This window comes from Neoarius graeffei, chromosome 10, assembly GCF_027579695.1.
Source record: "Neoarius graeffei isolate fNeoGra1 chromosome 10, fNeoGra1.pri, whole genome shotgun sequence".
NCBI classification, from domain to species: Eukaryota; Metazoa; Chordata; class Actinopteri; order Siluriformes; family Ariidae; genus Neoarius; species Neoarius graeffei.
The window spans coordinates 4,307,196-4,332,952 of NC_083578.1; the positions used below are offsets into that span (position 1 = coordinate 4,307,196).

General features: G+C 38.2%; 4 protein-coding genes across 6 annotated transcripts in view; 3 read left to right on the plus strand and 1 right to left on the minus strand.

Moving 5' to 3' along the window:
- LOC132892759 (H-2 class II histocompatibility antigen, A-U alpha chain-like) overlaps positions 1-25,757 on the plus strand; it is a 263,076-nt gene that overhangs the window by 130,258 nt on the left and 107,061 nt on the right. The window lies entirely within an intron of this gene.
- LOC132892754 (HLA class II histocompatibility antigen, DR beta 4 chain-like) lies at positions 1,613-4,240 on the plus strand. Its single transcript, XM_060931117.1, has 6 exons — positions 1,613-1,739; positions 2,054-2,326; positions 2,614-2,895; positions 3,227-3,340; positions 3,493-3,521; positions 3,667-4,240. The coding sequence occupies exons 1-5, from the start codon at positions 1,682-1,684 to the stop codon at positions 3,513-3,515; spliced, it is 750 nt and encodes a 249-aa protein (XP_060787100.1). The 5' UTR covers positions 1,613-1,681; the 3' UTR covers positions 3,516-3,521; positions 3,667-4,240.
- On the minus strand, positions 7,675-12,799 carry LOC132892755 (uncharacterized). Of its 3 annotated transcripts, none has more exons than XM_060931119.1 (5): positions 11,630-12,799; positions 11,262-11,497; positions 11,059-11,138; positions 10,249-10,323; positions 7,675-9,906 (listed from the first exon to the last, which is right to left on the minus strand). In XM_060931119.1, exons 1-5 carry the CDS (start codon positions 11,644-11,646, stop codon positions 8,398-8,400), a joined length of 1,917 nt encoding a protein of 638 aa, XP_060787102.1. In that variant the 5' UTR covers positions 11,647-12,799; the 3' UTR covers positions 7,675-8,397. The 3 variants fall into 3 exon arrangements, with proteins under 3 accessions (XP_060787102.1, XP_060787101.1, XP_060787103.1); XM_060931118.1 differs by having other exon boundaries at positions 11,262-11,500; XM_060931120.1 differs by lacking the exon at positions 7,675-9,906 and having other exon boundaries at positions 10,216-10,323; positions 11,262-11,500.
- Positions 13,444-16,011, plus strand: LOC132892398 (uncharacterized). Its single transcript, XM_060930660.1, has 7 exons — positions 13,444-13,579; positions 13,847-14,057; positions 14,297-14,376; positions 14,798-14,872; positions 15,144-15,203; positions 15,394-15,607; positions 15,864-16,011. The coding sequence occupies exons 1-7, from the start codon at positions 13,445-13,447 to the stop codon at positions 15,956-15,958; spliced, it is 870 nt and encodes a 289-aa protein (XP_060786643.1). The 5' UTR covers position 13,444; the 3' UTR covers positions 15,959-16,011.

Below are 25,757 nucleotides of genomic sequence, written 5' to 3' on the forward strand. Positions count from 1 at the left end.
TGTATTGTAGCTTGATAAAGGTTTGCCAAAGTTCATTTGGTTCATTCTGTCTGAAACGAAATACAAGTCAAATACATTAAGAAACAGAGATGGACAAAGTACCCAACTTCATTACTTAAGCCAAAGTACAGGTACCACTGGTCAAATGTGACTCCGATACAAGTGAAAGGTGTCTGTTCAAATTTTTACTTAAGTTGAACTACTGAAGTAGTTGCTTTTAAACTACTTAAGTATTAAAAGTAAATTTTCTGTCAACGCATCATTGTATTATTGCCACAGCGCTTACAAAACCGAAGCTGTTTATTTGGCACAGACAACTTCACTGTAAGCTTTCTCTTGGAATAAAACATTTACATCCCTCAATATGCTTCTGCAGGTTGGACGGCGAGTTTTTGTAGGCCGTGATGTGGTTCGTTTTCGGCAAACAAAGCAAACATTTAAACCAAAACAAATCTTTAATCCTTTCAGAAAACTGAAACATGGGTTCTGGCTATAGAACCATGAGTGCGTGCGTTCCCCAGAAGAACCGCCTCCTTCCATTCTGCCATCAACTGATCATGTTAAATAACGCTGCTGAGAAATCACTGAACTTGATTTTATACAGTCTATGGATGTGACGTGACCCAAGTGATTACTGATAGACTGTCTCAGTGTCACCTGGGAAAAAAAAAAATCACATTTTAGAAAAGAAAAAAACATCCACTTTCAAAACTGCTTCATGGTAACGAGTAACAAGGACCTTGATAGAAATGTAGTGGAGTGAAAAGTACAATATTTGTTTTTCAAATGTGAAGTTAAAGTCATAAGTTTCCCAAAAAATAATACTCAAGTAAAGTACAGATACTCAAAAAGTGTACCTAAGTACAGTACTCAAGTAAATGTGCTTTGTTACTGTCCACTCCTGTTCAGAAATCACTAGGTTTTTTTGTTTTGTTTTTTTAAATTTGCATTTTCCATACCGTCCCAACTTTTTCTGATTTGAGGTTGTATTATCATCATCACAATTATTTGGTATAATTGGTTTGTTTTGATCAGTTATGTTTCCACAGAGTGTGTGTGTGTGTGTGTGTGTGTGTGTGTAAGCAGATGGCTGAATGGACAATAGTTGCTATGATAACATAATGTTTGACTGTTATGCAGAGAATAACATACTTATAACATACACCCCACGATGTCTGATCCTACATGTAACTATTTTTATTGACACTAAACTTTAATTTTTAAAGACATGAAGGTTAAAGAAAAACAACCCACATTCTTCTATATCTAAATGGGAAAAAATTATAAAATCTAGAACAGCTGAACTCAGATTTTGTGAATTGGAAACGAGATTATTATTATTATTAATTATTGTTGTTGTTGTTGTTGTTGATGATTTCTCACACTCATTCCTCCTGCAGTTTGAGACAGAAATAATCCTGAACTTTTCTTAACTGATGAATTCAGAAGTTTTAAATAGTGAACTGATGGATTTAAACCTGACAGCTTTAACAGGTGAACAGTATTGGTTTGAATTCTGCCTGGAAACATGTGACTGTGTGTGTGTGTGTGTGTGTGTGGTGCAGGATTGGTGTGTGTGTGTGTGTGGTGCAGGATTGGTGTGTGTGTGTGTGTGTGTGTGTAGAGTAGAGCTGCTTCACCCACACTTTCCTCAGTAAGAGAACACACTCAGAGAGGAACAATGTCGGAGCTGCTGAGAATACTGCTCCTCTTACTGCCTGCCATCCTGCACACAGCAAGTGAGTATTAGATCAGCTGCTGAGGTTAGGCTGTGTTAAAGAAAAAAAAGTGCTCTGTTAAAAAAAAGAAAAGAACGGAAACAGACAAAGAAACAAAAAGAAGCTCGTGTTTAGAAGGATGCAGTTTGTTCATTAAATTTATCAGAGGAATATTACAGAACTGCAGATTTATTTATTTATTTATTTATTGTTTAAAGGCAGGTTTAAGTACAGAATTAGTTTCTAAAATAAACATTAAAATCGATTCAAAATAAAAGCTGTATTACTCTCAGTTTTAGCAGTGAAATAAAGCTTTGGTGTTATTTTTCTCTCAGATGGAAATTCACTGGCAATGGAAACTTGGTGCCTCCGGAGCTCTGATGGTCTCAGTGACATGGAGTTCATACTGTCTTACATCTTCAATAAGATCAACTACATGGAGTTTAACAGCACTCTGGGGAAGTATGTGGGATACACTGAAATAGGCATCAAAAACGCAGAGAGATTGAACAAAGACACTGCACTGCTGGAATCGCGGAAAGCCGAAGTGGAACGTTACTGTAAGCCCAATGCTCAGATTTACTCCAGCGCCGTCCTCAGTAAAGCGGGTGAGATTATTTGTGAACCTCAAAACTTTTATTCTGTAATATTTCCAGTATTTCCTCATTCTGCAGCAGATTTATCTTTATTTGGCAGTGGTTTATTTACTCATATGAAAATACAGAGTATATAATATACACTGAGCTGCTCTTCTCTAGCTGATTAGATACCAAATTAAATTCAGTGTCTAAAAATATTATTATTATTATTATTATTATTATTATTATTATTATTATTAGTTTATAATGAATGACTCTCAGCTGTAAGTTGATGTTGTTGTGGTTTAATTGTGCAGTTGAGCCCCAGGTTGAGGTCACTTTGGTAAAGAAGTCAGATGGCACTCACCCAGCCAGGCTGATGTGCAGCGCTTACAGCTTTTACCCACCAAACATTGAGGTGACCTGGCTGAGAAACGGTCAAAAAATAAAGGGAGGTGTAACGTCCACTGAGGAGATGGCTGATGGAGACTGGTACTATCAGATCCACTCACATCTGGAGTACATGCCTGAATCTGGAGAGGAGATCTCCTGTGTGGTGCAACACGCCAGCTTCCAAAAGCCCATGGTCTATAAGTGGGGTGAGTCTGATCATCACAGTCAGATCTAAATATCTGAGTCCACTGTCATGAACTGAGCTTAAAAAAAAAAAAAATTGAGAGATCCTGTTTCACTCACATCATAACTCATCTTTCAAAACCTGGTGTTCAGTCAACAACAATAAGCAATGAGTGAAAAAAAAATATAATCATCAAATAAAATTTATTTGGGTTTTTCATAGTTGAAAGTAAAAGTAGTTCTTAACACTGTTGTTGTATAAAAATGCTATTACATAGCGTTTAGTGCTGCTATTAACTGCTATTATATGAGTTATTTTTGTAATCTATCTATATAAACCCCTTTCTGTCTCAGATCCCTCGATGTCTGAACCTGATAAGAGTAAGATTGCTATCGGGGCTTCAGGGCTGGTGTTGGGGATCGTGCTTTCAGCTGCTGGATTCATCTACTACAGGAAGAAATGCTCAGGTCAGTGGAAGATTGCAGGAAATCTACAAACAGAAACGTGTATTAGGACATCTGTGTATTTGTTATTAAAATTGAAGTGCTATTAATAATTAATATTTAACCTTGCTACCTGATATTCATCCTTCTGCTTTATTTCTGATTTGTGTTCACAGGACGGATCCTGGTGCCGACATAAACACAGGTATCATTTGAAGTTGACATGTTGGTTTCAGCTTCATTCCCCATATTGGATGGAGTTAATTTACCCATAATGCTCACTGTTTAGCTACAGTTAAGCTGAAATGTGATGATTTTTAAGCTCACACATGTGATGTTAATTTTTACAGGTCTGTGAGCAGAGAAACACTGGAGTGTTTGCTGAAATCGCTTTATCTGTTAAACATCTGCTTTATTCCGAACAATTAGAACCTGCTGAGAAATGAGCATTTCATAATATGTGCATCTGCATCTGTATTATCACTTTCCTTAATGTCAGACCAGCTTTCTGTCAGATTTTGCTGAAACTGATGTTAAATATCTTGATTATAGGCTTTATAAGAGTTCTTGAGTAGAAATTTGACAAACTGAGCTTAGATACTACATTCAGCTTAAAAATGTATAAATTAATTCCTTATAATGCATCTGAAAGTTATGAAATAATTAATTACTATTACAGAAGTAAATGTAGCCTTGTAAAATTTTCATTATTAAATCATTAGCGCCCCCTACAGTCTATTTTAACCTGGATCACTTCCTCAGTTTTAGTGATGCTGTTTATTACGATTCAATACTAACAGTTATCTGTAAATTTCTGGTTTTGTATCATCAATCACTTAAATTTCATTTTAATGGTAAGAACTGGATTGATTTTTGATTCTGTATGGATGCTGACTCTTAATAAACTTTTGGTTGTAAAAGAAATTGCTGTAAAATTTTCTTTAAAACAGTAAATTCCTAGCCCTGTGATGACCTGGCGACTTGTCCAGGGTGTACCCCGCCTTTCACCCGTAGTCAGCTGGGATAGGCTCCAGCTTGCCTGCGACCCTGTAGAAGGATAAAGCGGCTAGAGATAATGAGATGAGATGAGATGAGATTTATATATGCTACATTATATAGCTGATGAAATTAACACAGTTCTTATGAGTAAACTTTTAATCCTGCTGTATTTCTGTGGTGTCATTACGACTGGATTATGCATTATGAACTTAATTCGAGCTGAAGTGGAGAATCAGGTCCTGTTTGGGGTCGGGAGCTTCACTTCCTCTGGGGGAAAAAACAATGCATAAATAATAATAATAATAATAATAATAATGAAATGAATTTAAAAATGAAATGGTTTTCAGTGTGATGGATCATTTTGAGTTTATAAGATGATGCTTTTAATCAGGAGAGTCATTCAGCTGATTCTAAAATGTGTTCTTTAGCTTTGAAAACACTCAGAGCTGAAATCATCATTATTTTTAATCTGCAACACCAGAAAATATACACAATGATTTGATTTACTGTCTACTTTCTATAACAGTGCATTTATTATTCTGTTAGAAAATTTTAATCATGTAAGCAAAGCATAATGTTACATTACAGGCATTTATCAAACACTCTTAACCAGAGCAACATACAACATACCATGAGCAGCTTGGGGAGCAGTTGGAGATTAGGTTTATTGGTCCAGGGAACCGAACCAGCAACCTTTTGTTCCCAAAGCTGCTTCTCTAACCATTAGGCCATGGCTTCCCAACATAAATAAAGCACAGAGGTGACCAGCTGAGAGTTAAGTGTGATATTTACAGGCCTAACTGTGACTTCCTTTCAGTCATGGGATTTGACCTCACAACCTTTGGATCAGTAAGATCAAATCTTGTAGCCTGAGATTGAGAAATACTTTAACATGTGGAGTTTCAGCTGTGAGTGAAAGGTATAAACCGTATTACAGCTATCAAATCTGGAACAGGATTCCACCCTGGTATAGATCCAATGCCCTATTTCATTCAACGTGGCTTACAATTCAGACAGGTTATAATTGAACAGGTGAGGGTTCGAGCAGGTTAGGGTTCAGGATGTATGGATGTACAGGTTGTGGATGATTTCAATTTCTTATTACAGTAATAGCCTGACTTGCTTGATTGAAATAAAAGAAACAAGTTTCACAATAGGCGGCACAGTGGTGTAGTGGTTAGCACTGTCGCCTCACAGCAAGAAGGTTCTGGGTTCGAGCCCAGTGGCCGGTGAGGGCCTTTCTGTGTGGAGTGTGCATGTTCTCCCCGTGTCTGTGTGGGTTTCCTCCGGGTGCTCCGGTTTCCCCCACAGTCCAAAGACATGCAGGTTAGGATAATTGGTGGCTCTAAATTGACCGTAGGTGTGAATGTGAGTGTGAATGGTTGTGTGTCTCTCTGTGTCAGACCTGTGATGACCTGGTGACTTGTCCAGGGTGAACCCCGCCTCTCACCCATAGTCAGCTGGGATAGGATCCAGCTTGCCTGCGACCGTGTACAGGATAAGCGATTACAGATAATGGATGGATGGAAGTTTCACAATAACAGCATCACACTCACTGATATTAAAAGTGATTTAGGCTGCAGTGTAATAAACCCACGAGTCAGAAATCATCATCTTTCAGTCTCTTGCTCTCACTGCTTATGTGTAGGTGATTATGCTGTATGTTAGCATTTGGCTAACATGAAGATGTAAAACATAGAGGAAATCCAAAAGCAATGGGATGGATTTTAGGAAATATTTACACTGATCAGCCATAACATTAAAACCACTGATCAGTGAAGTCAGGGCCGGCTCTAGGTCTTTGGCTGCCCTAGGTGAGATTGAGTTTTGGCGCCCCCCCCCAAGAAAAAAAAAACCCTCTAATAACATCTAAATAACACTTTAATCTAATCACTCTATTCTATTACTATTAAACAATGTACAGTGCATGGACAATAAACAAGTAGTCATTTTTATCTTTTTCATTATTGTTATTATTGTTATCATTATTAACATAAAGTGTCACAAAGTAAAATGACCACACAAATTCAATACATATCTCCATATAATGGGCAAAAACTCTTCCGCACCCTGTTCAAAGTGTAGTGCATGGACAATAAACAAGAAATTATTTTTAGTTTCTTTTTTGCTATTAAAAGTTAAGTCATCTCTGAAGAATTAACAAATTAAATGAATAAACATTTCTACAATTCTAAATTGTGCAAACTTAAGCACCCTGTTAGGACATCAATGGGCTGTATTTTCAAACAAAAGTGCTATTATGGGTACTTTGTTATTGAAGTCTATTGCTGTTTGCATCTAGTTAGCTAGGCAGACATTGATTCAGGCGTCTAAAATATTAATTTGCCACTATAATGGTTGATATGAGAGATTAGATCAGACTTACCTCTACTTGGCTCTATTTGTTTCTTCCTGTAGCCTTCGTTTGCGCCCTTGCGCACCCGAGAGTTTGGATTTCTTCATTTAAGCACTTGTAGTCTGGGCTACTTTTTGCAGTGGATCGCCATTCTCATTCCCCGATGAGCACCGCTCCCCCTGCCCCCCTTATAACCTATCATTGTGCATTTTTAGTAGGCATAAGGAAATCACCGACCACTACTGCGTAGGCTACACTTGTTTTTCAACCTTTCATGAGCCAGGGCGCACTTTTTTCAATGAAAAAATCTCAAGGCACATCACCAATAGAAAATGTTGACTGAAACTAAAACGCTGTTGCCAATATTTACAATATACAGTCATTCTATAATTTTCCACGGTACACTTGGTGATCTCTCACGGCACACTAGTGTTCTGCGGTACTAGAGTTCGGCAGCACAGTGGTTGAAAACACTGTCCCTTGTCAAAATGTTTTTTAGAATTCTATAGAAACTCTATAGAAAATCCTATATAAACCCCTCTTTCTATACAATCTCTATAGAACGCTATAGAACTAATACTCTATAGAAAATAGTTTCAATAGAAGTTGTATAGAAATAGTATAAATTCTATAGAAGTTGTACTCTATAGAAAACAGCTTCTATAGAGTCTCAACAGAATTCTATATAAATAGTAGTCTATAGAAAACGATTTCTATAGAATTGATACAGAGTTCTATAGAAGCTGTACTTTATTAGGGCCAACAGAATTTTATAAATTTCATAATGGTTATTTCCATAAAAACACAATTTGGTGGATTTTAAAGACCCTACAGAAATTCCAGTCTGAGACAAAAGGCCTTGCATCCAAAGAACAACTTCAGTACTTATCTCCAGTAAAAATGTTCTTTATTTTATTTATCTCACATAATAACACTTCTGATCAACAACTCAACTGATCCAAATGTAAATTACAGTTTAAGACAATTTAATAAATGTACTTCCAAAATAAACGCTGATATACGCTATACATTAATTTTCAGTCAAGCTCAATGGCATTTGGAAGAAGTGAAACAAACGTCTTTCTTTGTATTTTCATGTAAATATACTTATTTGCTATATCAGATAAATTACATGCTATCAATTCATTAGTGAGTTCAACCTCTCTAATTTGATGCCCCTTAACTTTATATATACCTGTATTTAACTGAAACATTATTCGAGTAGATGTTAAACGTCGAAATATACAGTACAATTCTTTTTTACAGTTACATATATCATCTTCACATTCATTTTTACACACTGCAACCACTAACTGCAGGGTCCCAATCTGACCATCTCTTAAGTGAAAGCAGGAATTATTTCTTTCTTGTTTCTTATGCTTTAACTGTTCAGATACGAAATATAAACCATTCTGAAGAACTAATCGTGGGTATGCCTGGACAGTTCTATCTTTTAATGTTACACCAATATTATTCAATGAACATAGCTGTTCAAAGTTGAGGGCAAGTCTGACAGGCAGGCCTAAAATACATACAGTCTCATTATATGCCTCTTTAATACCCTTAGCAAAACCATACACATTTTTTTGGAAAAAGCTTAAAAGGTTAGGGCTATTGGTAAAGGCCCCAATTGATAATGATGGTAATGACTTAATCAACATAAACTTTTCTGATATCTGCTTATGCACACAAGTTGTGCCATGAAACATTTTTGTGAGCTTTCCATTCATGCTCTCAAAAGGAAAAGTTGAATACACCCAGAGCAGTTTTTCACACAATCCATTACATGGAGCAACTGATGGACATTGTAAGTCATACACTCTTTTCCATAAAGCTGTTGAAATTTAACTACAAAATCTATGAGTAATGATTCACATAGGTGAAAAGATTCATCATCTAGTTTGTCTGCAAGCAACAAATGCATAGCTGTTACAAGTGTCATCCAATGATCATGGTATTGTTTACCTAGGAACCCAACTGTCACAACACAGGAATAATGGAGAAGCCATGCCCTCCATTCACTAGCTTTCCAACTTTTTCTGTGTTGCAAGGCACCAGGAATACGTGTGATTTCCTTTGGTGGTCTTATACATTGAAGGCGGTCACTAAGGTGTTTTATGGAGTTACCAATGTAGAAATTTTTGGCATGATTTGAACTGTCAAGCCATAGACCTGCTACCTGGCATGCAACACCCAAACATACAGAATGCATATAGTCAACAACAAAATTGTTTACAATGTCAAAATACATTAAAAGAAACAAGATTGATGGACCTTTGACACCCATACAAGGTTTGTCCTGCTGAACAGCTGTTCTCGCATGTTCTATGTGAGAAGTTTTATTCCTCTTAACTGGTAGTTGGTTCTCCATACTATAAACCCTTGCATGCCCTCTACCAACTGAAACTACTTCACCTTGTGACAAACACCAATTACACCCACACCAACCATTGAACTGTGTCACATTTTGTACAAGACAGCGAGCTACTGAGTCACAAGAGCATGTTGTTACAAACACCCTACTGGTGTGGCTGTCATTTTCTGTACCCCACTTAAAGCCAGTATCTGATAGTGTATTCATTTCAGTGACAAAAGGTTTGAGGAAGGTATTCATGTCAGGTTTAGAGTCACCAAACCATAAGCCACCAAGAAAAATGTTTTTCCTTCTTATAGCATAAGGTAACTCATTAACCATTACCTGCAATGGCCATATTGAATACCTTGATGAAACAAATACTTGAACGCCATCTGTGTTGAATGAAACAGTAATGTCATCATTCTCGAGAGGGAGTTTACGATATAATCGACCTCCATAGGAATCACAAAGTCCCCTTTTTGCCCCAATTTGTAGGTGTTTACAAATATCTTCATTCTGTAGCATAGATAACAATTGATCTTTAACATCAAATGTTATAAAATAATTGCCATTATCTATGCAGTCACTTACAGACACATTTGTGTCACAATTTTCACACCACATATCATTACTTCCAATGTAGGTTATACAAGAAGGGCAGTATGAGTGAAATCTTAGAGTGATGTCACTGTTTTTAAAGTTCTTCATAAAAAGATATTGGGAAGCAGGGAATACAGTTCCAGCTGGTAAATGTGCCTCCAAGACTGTCAGTAGGCTCTGCAGAGCTGTTCCACTCACATGATTCCTTATGATGTGTCCCATTATGAGTAGAATACTCTCTCGCCTTGTTATTTGGCACCCATCATAGAGGTTCTGATCCTGAAGATATAAAATAATATACGGTGTGAGCAAATCTGTATGTACATATTGTTTTTTGGCCATTCAGTCTGTCTACCATAATTCCTTCAAGATTTGACTTAAAATTTGTGAAGGGGTCAAATCATGCAGCGTGATATTATCATTATACAACTGGTTCACCACTACTGCAGAAGAGGAAATAAATTGTTAATTGGCCCAAATCACCACCAGCCGAGTCTTGACAAATCATTAGTTTAATTCCTACAATTAAATATCCTTAATTATGTCACTCACAAATTTCAATCCATAGACCGGGACGACCCAATCGGAAGTCCTCAACTCATTTTACATTTTTGTACTCACCAAATCATTAAGTCTCTCAGCCAGTTCTTCATCATTATATCTTTCATATTGATCGAGTTCACCATTTTCAAGATTCTGTAAACAATAATTAATAAATTTATGAATATTATCAGACATCCAGGTTAAATATATAGAAATGAAAATAAATTAAACAGTTCACTGGATTGTAGTTTTAAGTCCACGACGTTTCAAGCGACAACATAAGAGCTACAACTCCTCAGGACAAAATTCAGCAGTTTTCGAATCACACAGACATTACAGGACATTCGTTTACATTAAAAAATGTTTCCATACTAGACAGGGAGTCACGATGGTTTGAAAGGGGAGTAAAAGAAGCAGTTTATGAAAGAGCACTTTGCCCGAAACTGAATCGGAATGGAGGTTTAAGGTTTAAATTATCTAGAACATGGGATACAGCACTGCAACATAAGATAGGATTACCCAGGACAGGTCTACGCAATCAATGACGTCATATGGATGACGCAACTGAATATTTCCAGTATCATACAAACTTTCACCTGATGAAGTGATGGATATCGCTTGAAACATCGTGGATAAAAACTATACAATCCAGTGAACTGTTTAATTTATTTTCATTTCTAAATAATTAATAAACAACTTTAGTACGGGTATGTCTATTTTCTATTTGGGCTCTTAATATCTATTCAAAATGGGTTTAGCATCTTAAGAAGCCAATCCTCCAACTTTTTACCCTACATGTATCCTCTCCAAAAATACCAAAAGTAACAAGCTGATTTTTGTCATATTAACTTATCTCTATTTCAAGAACCATAGGAAAATGCAACTCACCTCAGGGGTCGAATGACTGGTAGAAGAGAGAGACACTTCACTTTGACTTTCACCGTCTGTCGATCCATTGCCCTCTTCACCTGCAATGAAATATTTATTATTACTCTTTTATTATTTTGATCAGACACAAGATATCTAAATACTGGGTGGGAGAAATTGGTGAATTTCACAATCCAACTGACTCTGATTATGTTAGTGCTTACCTCTTAACACTTCATTATTTTTGGGAACAACTTCATCTCCATCTTTGACTTTATTTTCCACATCACGGACACGGTCGTGTTGGGGTAAGCCTAGAAGTTCATCATCCTGTCCAAAAGAGTACTCACTGTCGTTTGATGTCAGAGATGTTTGCGATGATACCACTGAGCCAGTCCTTTCGCTTATACCGTCATTGCAGTCAGACGAAAAACTTGTGTCCGTGAACAATGATGACTTACTACTTTCATTAGAAAGAGACAATGATGCACCATGATTACTAATACAATCACCACCGTGTCCATCATGGCCACATTCATCGGCATTTCCTGACATTTTAGCGAAATCTAAAGACTCAAAACTAGAGTGGTACCTTTTCCTTTTGCTCATTTCCTCTTCTGATTATCACTATATGAACTTCAAACTGGTTATTTCTTCGCAGTACTTATTGATTAGATACTCCTCAGTGTAGCGTGGGACATGGGATAGCGGCTGCCATCTTGGAATGCAGGACCGGAAATGCAGAAAATAAATAACTCGAATACTGATTGAGTTTGACAAATCAAGATAGCTTATAACATTAAAATAATGTCCCTCATAGATATTTGTATTTTCTATAACAATACTAGACACTTTATACACTGTTATTGTAAATAAGCACCAATCAGGACTAAGAACCACTGCTGGCTATATCCGGTTATAACTGGTTTGACCACCACGTGTGTCAATAGCTCAGGAAGGTAAAAGCGCGCATTACAAATATTCTAAAGAATCTTTTGAAAAGTGTGATAATACAGTGCCCAGTGGGAAATCAAGTGGATCCGAGAGAATGGCATCGTCTACCACAACATGGTTACTCTTACAATGGATTGAAGATCCACCACAATGGGATGTAATAGAAGTGGGAAAGTGTGGTGCCGAGTTAAAGTTAATGGCCCTTGGAAAGAAGCTTCAGTCAGCAGTCGGGAACATCTATGATGTGCCTTGGAATGGAGAGACAGCGCCAGCTAAAGTCTTGGATTTTGGTAAGAAAATAAGCCTAGCTGCACATGTCGCATTCATTATAAAATAAAAATATGTTTTTATCATAGCAATCAGGCGATAGCAAACGATTTATTAATATTATTATTAATAATAGGCCTAATGATAAAAAAATTTAATTATATGATAAAATGATAGCATCCTATTTCTAGGCCTATAGTCTGTTTGACGAAACCTTGCCGGGTTGTTTTTCTGTGATAACTTCCTTATTTTTGAACCAAATTCACTCAACCAACATTTTTCTGAATCCTTAGACCTCATTGTGTTTTTAGAAATGTAACACTTTATATGAATTCAGAAGTTAAAAATTCAACTTTTATTGGAGTTTGAATGGGAGAGTGCAGTTTAACATGTTTAAGCAGAAAATGTGGGCAAAACTTGAGATGTTGAATTTCCCTTTCCTATCATTTTAGAATCTGAAACATCCCAGACTCCCAGTTCTTATACTGCTAATACGATGCAATCTCCAGATTCAGAAAAGTATTGGTTTGTAAAAATCTGTTGAGGATGAGAGCATTGAAAAAAAACAACCCGGCAAGGTCTCAGACTATAATCTAAGTAATGATGATGTCGATGATATGACCAAGAAGGGCAAGGCTCAGGGGCGTAGGCAGGATTTTTTGAGGGGGGGGGGGGGGGGGGGGGGGGGGTCAAATCCAGGCCCAGGTGCAGGGAAAGAAAAAATATAGGCCTATAACTAGGCAATATCAGATATCAGAGCAAGTTTTATTATCCAAATGCAACCAATGTTTCTACATCATGGTCCATAAATGCCTAAGACCTTAAAATGACCCTACTTATATCACATTGCTGTTCTTGTTTGACTAGACAGTAGTCAGTCTAGTTAATCTCTCTAATTTTTTGAAGGGCTCATTGATTTTTTTAAATTACTTTTTGATTATTAAGTGGGGGGTTCGGACAAACCCCTTGAACCCCCCCTGCCTACGCCCCTGAGGCTGTCCATGTTGTAACGTAATATTAAATAAAAAAGCATGTAAAATTGCCTACCAGTTATGTGTTGGACATGGCTGATTTCATACATTATAATAATATTGTAGATGCTTCTATTTTGTCACCTGGTAATTGAAGAGTATTGTTCTCAAATGTTACATTACATTATGTTTTGTATCATAGGTAAAATAAGGCTATGGAAGCCAAGCGTACCGAACAAGTTAAGAATTACGAGGCTGCCATGGAAGTTGGTAGGAAGAATGGAAAAAGTTTGCGGTGTGCAAATAAAAGGATGGCTGATGAATTGTCAGAAAGTGAAAGCACTTCTTCAGTAAGTACATATAATAAAAAGCCATTGTCCATTTTTGTCTTTTAGTCTCTAAGGTATCAGTTGCTATATCTTTTTAAAGGGCTTAAATTGCAATCGGCTTCCGAGGAAGGCCTGTCTTCAATGTTTGCTAGATGAAAGATGCAGTGTCTGCTTAGAATCAATTATCTGTCAATTTATTCTGATACCATCTGTAACTGCTGCACATTTATTCCAATTTAAAAGGAAATTATTTTTTTCTGAAACAAAAATTTCTCTTGTATTTTACAGGATGCCAATGAGAAGAGAAAAGTCAAGAGAAAGAAGGTTAGTGATGAAGAAATCCTAATTTCAACATCAGCAATAGAAGACACTGACAGTTCTGAAGAAAACGGTTGCCAAGGCTGCAAAAAATTGCCAAAGCTTAAAGAAAAATACAAGTTGGCAAAAGAAAAAATAAACAGATTAGAAGCTGAGATTGAGCACTACAAGCAAGTTACAGGTTAGTTTGTGGGATTTTTAACCTCAGAAAAAATGGGCTTCTCTTCATTTCTCTTCCTATGCAAATATCGATCCCCAATTCTGAGATCTTTCTTGCTGTTTTATAGGCAGAATGCTAAAAGTATCAGTAAAAATTCATTGAAATAATGGACAAAGTCTTGTCAATTTCAAGTTAAATGCATAGGGTATGAACTGATCATTCAAAGTGTTGATGCATTGTCTACCTCTCCTATCACACAGATGCAAGATCTCTAGTAGACAACCTTAAAATGCTCATTAGGGAAAGTAAAACAAAAGAGGTTGGCCAAGCAGAGTCACAGGTAAGACAATGGCATTCACACAAGATGCTATAACCACCTACTTGTGGATAGAAGAATTTTTGTCCATTCTGTTCAATTTGTTAGGCATAAAGCTAGGCAAGGCTTTCTATTCTTTATTTAATGGCCCTCCAACCCTACAAACACTATGAGAGAGGGATTTACATTATAAGAGCGTTTTTAGTCATGGAATAATTTTGACAAGGATTTAGCTTCTTTAGGACCCACTTATTTATTTCATTTCTCGAGCTTCATCAAGTGGAGTCACCCGGTTTCTATCATCCTACAATCTCCTTGGTGGCAACAAAATAAAAATCATGCATAATTGGTAAAAAAGGGTATTTTTTAAGGAATGTGCCAACCTCAAATTCTCTGTAATACAGGAAAAGCATTACATCTAAAAATGTTTGTTATTCAATTTCAGAACCCAAATATAGGACTTAGGCCGATAACTGCACCGGTAACTCCTACCTCTGCAATTGAAAAAGAAGGAACGAAGGTGAGTTTAGGACTTCTACCAGCAAATATTGTCAATTTTGCCATTCATGTCACTGACTAAATTCAGCTAGGCTTGAGAACTGGCCAGGCTGCAGATTTCAGTATGGCACAGCTGTCATGTCATCATACTGACTCATTTCATATTATTTGGGAGAATACTAATTGATGTGGAAAGTGACTGGTGTCAGTGATTTTTTTTTTGGGGGGAGGATATATTATTTGAAATTTGATTGATACTTTTAACTATACTGTGCATGTTTATCCTTTTACAGCAATTAGATGTAAATGATGGCCTACCAGCCACCCCTGGCAGAGTCAAAGAAACCACAAAGGTATGATGAATGAAGAGGGGTTTAATCTAATTTTCTCCAGTAGTATTAATAATGCAGCAAGACTTTGAAGGTTTGATTAAGGCATTTTGAAGGGATGTTGTCATCACGTCGAAAAGGTGTATGAAACCATGGATTTTACCTATTATAATACATTTGCATATTAATCAATTTTGAATCATTGTGTCCTCAGGTTGACATTGGACGAGGTGTGCTGGTTGAGAAAACTAGCCTGATGGCTTTGTCATCAGTGAAGTCGGGTTCAACATATGCCAGAAGACTATTAAAGACCATTTTTACCGATGCAGAGCTTGTTGGGAAAAGTCTGACAGGCAGAAAATCAAATGCCTTTAAAGACCAGGATCAGAAGCCTGCCCTTGACCCAACTAAAGTGGAGGCAGTTGTTGGTAAGTGGTCTTTGTATATTCTATCAGTTGTATAATAAAGGCCAGAATTGACAGTGCATTCATGGAGCTAGTAGCCATATCTGTAAATTCCTGAATTTTTAGATGTTCATGTAGTGCACAGTATTTAAAAAGTCATTTACTCATTTTTGCACTGTTAGAATTGCTTTCTCATAGCTCAAGTGTTATTGATAATAGATTAGCAATGCATTAATTGTATTTCCTTTTTTAAATTTCAAAATCCCATTTTTTGTTTCAGATCTTGCATGCCGTAAATTTGGATGCCCTCCAGCAACTATAAAGATGTCTCTTGCCAACAAGCTAAAGGAAATAACAAAAAAGGCAGCAAACTAGCTTACATGTACTAGTAGGATAAAACTAATAAATTTCAATACTTTCAGCAAGAAGCGCTTTTGTCATACTGTACCAGGGTCTGGCATTTTGGAAGTTAAGAGTGATTTGGTAGGATGTCCTGAATTCTATGGCACCTTGCATCCTTATGTTTTCCGCCTTTGATAGCTTTTTTAGTTGCTCACTGTATTTTCATGGGTAGGTCTTCGAGTATATGCAGGTGACTTCAATAACTATAGCAATCTCTATAGAAATTGCTATAGTCTCTATAGAAATTGCTGTAGAGATTTTCACAGTACTCTATAAAGAATTCTATAGAAACTTCGTTAAATTCTGTTGACTTTCCATAGGAATTCTATAAGATTTCTATGTATAATCTCTATAACATTTCTATTAAAACTCTATAAAAATCCTATTAAAACTCTATAAAAATCATATTAAAACTCTATAAAAATTCCTATTAAAACTCTATAAAAATTCTATTAAAACTCTATAAAATTTCTATTAAAACTCTATAAAATTTCTACAAAAAGTCTATAAAAATTCTACAAAAAGTCTATAAAAATTCTATAAAATTTAATTTAGAAATTTTATTGAATTTTATAGACTTTTTTTCTATAGAAATCTATAGAAAATTTTACCAAGGGTACACCACTGATGCACTTGGTAACATCTCCATTCAATAACTCCATCCCTCCTTTTTGGAGGGGTTTTGGTCGCCCTTGGCGCCCCTGGGCACACTTTGCGCTGTAGGCAATTGCCTAGGTCGCCTATAGCAATCGCCAGCTATGATTACATGGCCAAAACAGAGAATAGCCGCGGATGCGCACTTGCGCGCCCGAAGACACACTATAGACAGGGCGAACCACTGTTGAGCGCTTATTGTTTCATGATTAACAATAATAAAATTACTGTTCTGTATTTTGTTCCAGGTCTTTCAGTAATGTCTTTCTCTAGTGACTGATGATGTCATAATATTCCTGCGATGTAATTGGTTCATGTCTGATTTTGAAATGTCAGTCCCACTAGTCAGTTCAGCTTCTTCTTGCTATCATTCTGAACATGATTATGTAATTATTTGTTTTAAAACATACTAACCATGCAGCTTGATTTCATCATTTAGTAAACTGTCTATTTTACATCCCGGCTCTGTCTGGATTAGAATAAAAAAAGACGTGTCCCAGACAAGATTACATCATCAATTTCAACAAGTGAAAATGCACTCCATCCATCTCATTATCTGTAGCTGCTTATCCTGTTCTACAGGGTCGCAGGCGAGCCGGATCCTATCCCAGCTGACTACGGGCGAAAGGCGGGGTACACCGTGGACAAGTTGCCAGATCATCACAGGGCTGACACACAGAGACACAGACAACCATTCACACTCACATTCACACCTACGCTCAATTTAGAGTCACCAGTTAACCTAACCTGCATGTCTTTGGACTGTGGGGGAAACCGGAGCACCCGGAGGAAACCCACGCGGACACGGGGAGAACATGCAAACTCCACACAGAAAGGCCCTCGCCGGCCACGGGGCTCGAACCCGGACCTTCTTGCTGTGAGGCAGCAGTGTTAACCACTACACCACCGTGCCGCCCTGAAACACACTCATTTATCGTAATTAGGTTCTCTAACGCTTTATCACATTTCTCTTTTTTCTGTGTGACAACTTAATCACCATTAAACAGTGTTTTCAATCACTTTCTAATTATTATGACCTAAACCCTGCTCACATGCAGCACATTTTTGACATAATCCTTTCACACGTTACTGATTTAGTGATTATTCTCAGTACAGTGTGCACACGTCCTCATGGTGTTGGGAACAAGGCTCCTGCTCTTCTGTTTTAGTTAAGATGTCGATACTATAAAGAATTACAGGAGAAAATTTTACTTCTTTTTATGCTTCTTATTCTTCTTATTCTAGGAAAATATTTTACAAACAGCAGTTAATAAGAAAGTGTGAATGTAAACTTTTCTAGTGTTGACATTTTAACTAAAAGAGACGAGAAGCAGCATTTTTCCCTAAAGCTCCTGAAGGTTGCTGTAAATCTCAGTATTTATTTGCACTCCAGTTTCGATCACAATTTGTTTCAATGAGAGTTTGTTAAAGGGCAAAAAACATTTTCAATCACTTTTGAATTATTATTACAATTAAATTATTTGTAAATGAATGTGTCACATTGGACAGTTATAGGCTTATTGTTTTTTTTTTCTTGATCAGCAACGATTATTGGATTTGAAGAAAGAAAGAAAGAAAGAAAGACTCCTTTGTTTGGCAAACTGTATGACTGATTCTCCAGTACTGGACTCTAAAATGTAGCTCAAAATGCGTAAAGTCTGGCAGATCTGGTTATCACGTGTCTCACTCTACACATCCACAGGTTCTTCGGACAGTCTATGGATCTAAACCGCTTCTAAAATTCTTTACTTGGAACCCTTTCTGATAAGGAAGCACTCAGATTAAGAACCTTTATCCAGTCTACAGATTACTGAACAAAGGTTCTGTGGTTCTGCAGTGTGAGCATTTGGGACATTCCATGATTTATTTCATTAAAAACACTTCTATACTTCTAATAAAGAGAGCAAATTCAACCATTTATTCACTGGACAATAAATATTCCATATACACTAACTGCAGAATTGCTCAATAAACTAACACACAGATTATTAAATATGAACTTTAGCTCTGTGCTGATGCCATGCAGTGCTCACGGCTTATAATCAACCAGAAGAAGCTTTTCAGCTTCAGGTTGGCTAAATCATGTCAAAAAAATAAATAATAAATTAAGTTCACTATTCCTAAATCACTGAATACACTTAAAATGATCCAGTTCCTGAGACTCTCCATGTTTTCTTTCCCCAGAAACTGATGATGTAACAGTGTTCCTGCACTGTGATTGGCTCACATGCTGAAAAGGGTTTATGGATTTCTCAGAAATGCTCTGGATTCTTTGTAGCCGTCACTTTATCCATGTTATTAGTTCTTTAAAATAATAATGATAGAACTTTATCCCGTAATCTTTCAGCCATGTGTGGACAACACTTACATCACTGATGCGTGAATATTTTAATTAAATAATGTGGTTTATTTTCACTAGGATTCTTTCTACAGCTACTGTTTTAGGGAAGTTTATAAAGAGCAGCACTAACGTGAAGATTATCTTTACTTCCTCATTCTTCCTGTGTGTGTGTGTGTGTGTGTGTGTGTTTATGGTAGAACAATGGGGATTTTTTTCCAAACCGGTTTTAGTTGATTGACAGTCAGAAGTTTGAATTGGTTGTATTTGTTTTTCAGTTGCCCTGTGATAGATTGGTGACCTGTCCAGGGTGAACCCGGCATCTCAGCTGGGATTGGCTCCAACTTCCTCCACAGCCCTGACAGAACAGTGATAGATCAGAAAATGGATGGATGGATGGATGGAGGGCTTCATGAGGTAGTCACCTGGAATGCTTTTCAATTAACAGGTGGTGTGAGTCATCAAAAGTTCATTAATGGACCAGTTTATTGCCTTCTTAATGTGTCAGATCAAACAGTAAATAGTAAATAATAAAAATACAGTAAATAGTCCGATTCCACAACTGTAGTAATCTACATTATGTGAAGAAATGCTCAGCAAAGTAAAGAGAAATGACATCCATCATTACTTTCATCTCATCTCATCATCTGTAGCCGCTTTATCCTGTTCTACAGGGTCGCAGGCAAGCTGGATCCTATCCCAGCTGACTACGGGTGAAAGGCGGGGTACACCCTGGACAAGTCGCCAGGTCATCACAGGGCTGACACATAGACACAGACAACCATTCACACTCACATTCACACCTACGGTCAATTTAGAGTCACCAGTTAACCTAACCTGCATGTCTTTGGACTGTGGGGGAAACCGGAGCACCCGGAGGAAACCCACACGGACAACATGCAAACTCCGCACAGAAAGGCCCTCGCCGGCCACGGGGCTCGAACGCGGACCTTCTTGCTGTGAGACGACAGCGCTAACCACTACACCACTGTGTCGCCTCCATCATTACTTTAAGATATGAATTGTCTTTTAATTAATAAAAATAAAGCAAAAACATTGGATTAGAAGGTGTGTACAAACTTTTGACTGGTACTATATATATATAATATGAAATAATATAAGAAGACTTTGTCACATGCACACTCAAGCGCAGTGAAATTCGTCCTCTGCATTTAACCCAGCTGGAGCAGTGAACACACACGTATGTGAGCAATGAGCGCGCACACACACACACACACACACACACACACCCAGAGCAGTGGGCAGCGATGCTACAGCGCCCAGGGAGCAGTTGGGGGTTCAGTACCTCGCTCAAGCGCACTTCAGCCCAAGGCCGCCCCATGTTAACCTAACCTGCATGTCTTTGGACTGTGGGGGAAACCAGAGCACCCGGAGGAAACCCATGCAGACACAGGGAGAACATGCAAACTAACTCCACACAGAAAGGCCCTCGTCGGCCACTGGGCTCGAACCCAGAACCTTCTTGCTGTGAGGCGACAGTGCTAACCACTACACCACCGTGCCACCTTCATTCAAAACCAGTAGGACTGATTTCAGAAGTTGTCTGAAGCGCATTATTTTACATCATTTTCAGGCTCCTTTGGATTAGATGATGCTTTTATTGCAGTGCAGTATTCCATCTTCTCCAATCTTATTGTATTACACCTGTTACACTATATGACTCTAGTGTATTTAAATCATTGTTTATTTATTGTTTATATTTTTTATACTGCAAGTTTTTTCCAACATTGTCTTTTCCTAGAAATTGATGATGTAATAATATCCCTGCCCTGTGATTGGCTCACACACGGAAGTAGACTCAGGAAAGTAGAACTTTGTGGTTGTGGATTTTTGAGGATGTTGTGGTGATGTTTTTTTTTTTTAAGTTCCCTAATGTCATCCCTGTGTCTCAGGAAAAAAAAAAAGAAAAAAAGAAAAAAAGCACTTTACCTTGTTGATGGAATGATTTTTTTTTATCAACCTTAATTTCAAAACTCCATTAAAAAAACTATACAAAATAAAATAATTCTCAATCAAGATTTAAGCAAAACTATATACATTTAAAAAATTTTACTTAATACATAATCCAGGACATGGGTTTGACATATACATTATAAAAGACAATTAACTAGTCCATTTTTCCAATTGCATTTACTGTTTGTACATTACTAAAATCAAAGTTCTTCTCTAGTTTAATTGTCTTGGAGCCTTTTAGACATAACACTGCAGATCTTAATAAGTTGAAAGACAATTTGACTCTCAACCAGTGCATTATTTCACCATATTCAACCTGTTTCTTCTCACTTTGGATGCCAGCTCAGCAATGAAGCGCTCAGCTTCTCTGCCAGCTCCTCCGTATGGCCTAAAGACTAGAGGACTAAAGGAACCATGCTCCACCTCTATCACACGTTGATTATAGAGACAATTCTTCTCATTTTCATTATTTTTAAAAGCAGCATCCAGTTTTTGGTTCAGGTGACTCTTTGTGAAAGGGTTGAAAACCCTTACATCAAAAAATGCACATTGTCCGGTTTGCCAAAAACCCCGTGCACTGACGTCTAGTCGGGCTTCATCAGAGGAGTTGGCACTATTGGTGAGAAGTTCTCCTGTCAAGGTCTGAAGTTGTGGCTCAACCTGAACATCAATACATACATCCTAAAGAAGTCAGCAAACGGGTCTCATACTTCGTTGTGGTGCCTATAAACAAAGCCACCTTTCATACATGACATAGCATGGTAGATATCAAATTTCTTACCACAGGGACATGTTGATGGAAGATACTTCGGTGTCCAGCCATACCTAAGGCTGAGCGCATCATCAAATTCTCTCTTGAAGTTTTCTGATTTTAATGGTAGTGTTGTTAACCAGCTTGAAGCACCTTTCATCCTGCTTCGATAATTTGCTCTAAATTGGTCTGGATTAATCTTCTCACGTATTTGTTGTAGGATGGTATTGTTCCTTTCTTCTCTAACTCTGACTATGTTTCTCCTTGAGGTCTTGTGTTGTTCATTATCTATCGCTGAAGTACTATCTTCATTCTTAATGCTTGTAATTAGTTGTTGAGTAACTACATGAGAATTGGAAAACTCAAAATCAGCAATGCTTGAGAAGATGAGTATTGCCAGGCCTCCTTTCTTTACTGGTAAGGAAAACAAAAGGTGTTCATCAGTAGTGCAAATATGACCCTCTGTAACTGCTGAGATAAATGTGTTATCCACAATTGCATCCAGTCTAGAAAGCTGCTGCTCGATGTTGGGCATCGTTCTAAGGTGGAAGGTCAATTTGTGTCTAAACCGACTTCCAAAAGCTGCATAAGTGGCTTGAGGCTCTGATCTTCCAATCTTGGACGATAGTGTCACTTGGTCACACCATGTGTCTACCAAATCTTCAGTATATTTACAATATCCTCCATCACTTCCATTGAACCCACCAAGATACTTTCTTCCTACTGTTGTAATGTCAGTATTTCTAAAGATTTGTTGTGCTTTCTTTTCTATTGTAGGCTTTATAACCAACGACGACTTGGATGCATTGGGGTGATATCCCAGCTTAGGACTGAAAGTGACAACATTGTCCCACCAGCTTTGAAGGTCGACTAGCTCACCAGCGCCAATCAAATTATCTACAAAAGCTACATGTTTTACTCTGAAAACATCTGGTTTGATTATTTCCAGTAAGGGTGTAATGCCTATGGCATATTCTGGCATTACAAGAGGATTGCCTTGTGTCGTCCCTTCTGATGATAGAATTTCAGTGCCACCAAGAACAAAAAGACGAGATAGTGTGATATAACAGTTCCTGATATAAATAGCCATCGGTGGACATAAGTACATGATGTTATAGAGAAGAATCTTCCAGTTAAGGGAGTTAAAGGCATTGTCTGCATCCACCAGTAGCAATGCATCAGTAGACTCTTCATCAAAAAAGTCCCTGATGGCATGTACAGCTGCCTCACACCCACTTGGATGACCTGCGCAGAGTCGTAAATTTCCTGCAGAACTCATAATCTCAGGCTTGACGATTGATAATAGCGGAGCTTTCGTGCGGGCCAAAAGTCCACTTGAGCGGAGCGCCATCATTAAGAAAATCTGGAAACCCATCGAGTTGATGTTTCATGGACACACAGGGATCCCAGCCATGTTCGTCTGGTCCCGCCCCTCCCGATTCTGATTAGCTGTTTGATTTTGGCGGGAACTCGAAGCGCGAGCGCGCCTACAGAACTTATTTTTGTCTGCAGATAATTTCATATTTATGGGTTTTTTCCACCGAGAACAACTCAAACACAATAATCACCATTTTACACACTTTAATACACACTTTACAAAGATGTCAGAACAAGTTCACCAAGGAGAGAAAGATGAAGTGAAACCCGGGAAGAGAAAGAGAGTTTTGCCAGAGGAAGAAAAGGAAAGAAGCGGTGAAAGAGCGAGAGAAAGGCCAAGAAATCTTTCACAAGAAAAGCCACAAGCTGAAAGAGAAAGAAAACGTAAAAATGAATGAATAGAAATGATGAGTTGTAGGAATTTAATTCAAAGTAGTGAAGTTGATTTTGAAATCCTTCGGGATCTGACAAGTTGACCCGAATCCACTCTGTGTTTTCATGAATCCTCTATCTTTTGTTTTCAAAACATTTTGCTATAAATCCCACCTCTGTCAAAATGGTTCAACCCATGAAGCCCCTCTATCTGACCCAAGTGGTTCAGTCCCTCGGTTCCCCCTAAACCCGGAAGTAGTGGAGTTTGAATGGGAGTGAGCAAAGTGAAGACAGAAATGTCGTCACAAAGTTTTACCCAATAAATGAGTGTTTTTCACAGCCCGTGTGTACATTTGCATTTCTTGATATTAGACAAAGTGAACACAGATGAGGGATGTAAATGACAATGAGCATGAAATGTCAAGTCAAGTTTATTTGTACAGCGCTTTTAACAATAAACATTGTCGTAAAGCAGCTTTACAGAATTTGAATGACTCAAAACATGAGCTAATTTTATCCCTAATCTATCCCCAATGATGAAGCCTGTGGCGATGGTGGCAAGGAAAAACTCCCTCAGACGACATGAGGAAGAAACCTGGAGAGGAACCAGACTCAAAAGGGAACCCATCCTCATTTGGGCAACAACAGACAACATGACTATAACATTAACAGTTTTAACATGAAGTCAGTTTCGTTGATGCTATAAAACCCCCACCAACGGAAACCCGAGCACAAAACCATTCACGACAACTGCAGTCCCCAGCCACAAAAGCACCACTGCAAGAGTCCAGAGCATCCTCCAGGTGCGACTCCCAACTGTCCACATGGGACCGTCCTCCACAGGAGCAATGCGATGAGACTCCAACCAGACACGGGGCACCAGGATGGATCCGGCAGGTCCGAGGAGCAGAAGAGGTCAGCATCTTGATCCCAGGACAGATTTGGGGGTAGAAGAGAGAGAAAACACAGGTTGTTAGGTATGCCCAATGTCACCTGAATAAGTAGGAACAGTATACATATTGCACTGAGTACAAGCAGGGACTCCAGCAACTAACTACTGTATGACAGCATAACTAAAAGGGGAGAGCCAGAAGGTAACACAGGCATGAGGGAGCCCCGGGACATAAAGCAGCAGCCACTACACTGCCAACAAACTCAAGTGAGCAAGCGAGTGGGGACTGACAGCATCCATACATCCCAGTTTACCAAAACACTCTGTCTGAGGACCCTCCAGATCTACACCTTTACCTCATAAACACCATTAACACAAGGCTTGACTAAAATGAGCATTTTGAACGAGACATGACAAACATTTGGTATCTAAAAATGCCACTTGGCCTTTCCCCGCTCTCCCCACAGCACAGTTAAATGCATGAAAATGAAGTGATGGAAAACAGTCATTAATGCCGAGCATGGCTTATGAAACCAGTTATACTGATCAATTCAAACGGTCTGGACAAGGAAAGAAAACAGCAATACACTAGTGACAGGGCAGCTGATGGTAAAGTGGTGGCAAAAGGCTGCCTGTGCACTGCGCATGCTCCGTTAGCTTAGCTTTAATATTGCCTGCACGGTTTGGCTCCTGTTGCAACTTGGCCCACAAGGGTAAAAATTTCAACCAAAGGCCTTGAAAACTTTATATATTTTCCTTACTTTTCGGCGAAATATGCCATTCTGTGTTGAAAATAAGAAAGTATGTCCCCTGTGATTTTGGTGTAGAGCAGAGAAAAACACTGGGTGGGGGAGGGGTGGTTTCTGTCCCTCTCAATCCACAGAAATGACATCAGAGAGCAAATGATCTCGCGAGCGCAGTGAGTTTCTAAGATGGACACAGAGCGGAAGATGAAAATGACAAACTCCCGATGTGTCGTGTTCTGTGTCAAGTGGCTGACTCGCTGTATTGAAGCTATTAGAGAGCAGCAATTGCAAGTCGTGCGGATTCGTCATTCTAGATGAGCTGCTTTGCAGGCTGCTTTAGAACATCCCCACACCAAAACTAGCTCTATCAGTATTTACTCACCACGGAAACCAGTTTAACCTTTAACTGAACCCCACTCCTATCTGTCATTACAGTTTAAATCTTCATATTAGTGGAGCTCCTTTGGCCCTCACGAGTGGGGCTCCATAGGCACAGAGTGTGGAGACATAAAGAAACCCATCGAGTTGTTTTCTGATGGTTTCGGTCCTGTGTGCGCGTGCCTGCCACCACAGGAAACCCAACAACTAGTGCAGTAGAGTAGTGAAGAGTGCAGTAGAGTAGTAGTCAGGACAGTGTAGGAGTGAGTAACTTGTCACTGTTGTCCCCC

Bases quoted from the DNA above. Each gene is read 5' to 3' on its own strand.
- LOC132892754 (XM_060931117.1), top strand. From the start codon at position 1,682: ATGTCGGAGCTGCTGAGAATACTGCTCCTCTTACTGCCTGCCATCCTG. The intron at 2,327-2,613 runs GTGAGATTATTT...TTAATTGTGCAG, and splicing joins CGCCGTCCTCAGTAAAGCGG to TTGAGCCCCAGGTTGAGGTC. The intron at 3,341-3,492 runs GTCAGTGGAAGA...TTGTGTTCACAG, and splicing joins CTACAGGAAGAAATGCTCAG to GACGGATCCTGGTGCCGACA.
- LOC132892755 (XM_060931118.1), bottom strand. The intron at 11,139-11,261 runs GTAAGCACTAAC...ATTTCATTGCAG, and splicing joins AAATAATGAAGTGTTAAGAG to GTGAAGAGGGCAATGGATCG. The intron at 10,324-11,058 runs GTGAGTTGCATT...TATTGTTTACAG, and splicing joins CCAGTCATTCGACCCCTGAG to AATCTTGAAAATGGTGAACT.
- LOC132892398 (XM_060930660.1), top strand. From the start codon at position 13,445: ATGGAAGCCAAGCGTACCGAACAAGTTAAGAATTACGAGGCTGCCATG. The intron at 13,580-13,846 runs GTAAGTACATAT...TGTATTTTACAG, and splicing joins AAAGTGAAAGCACTTCTTCA to GATGCCAATGAGAAGAGAAA. The intron at 15,204-15,393 runs GTATGATGAATG...TTGTGTCCTCAG, and splicing joins GAGTCAAAGAAACCACAAAG to GTTGACATTGGACGAGGTGT.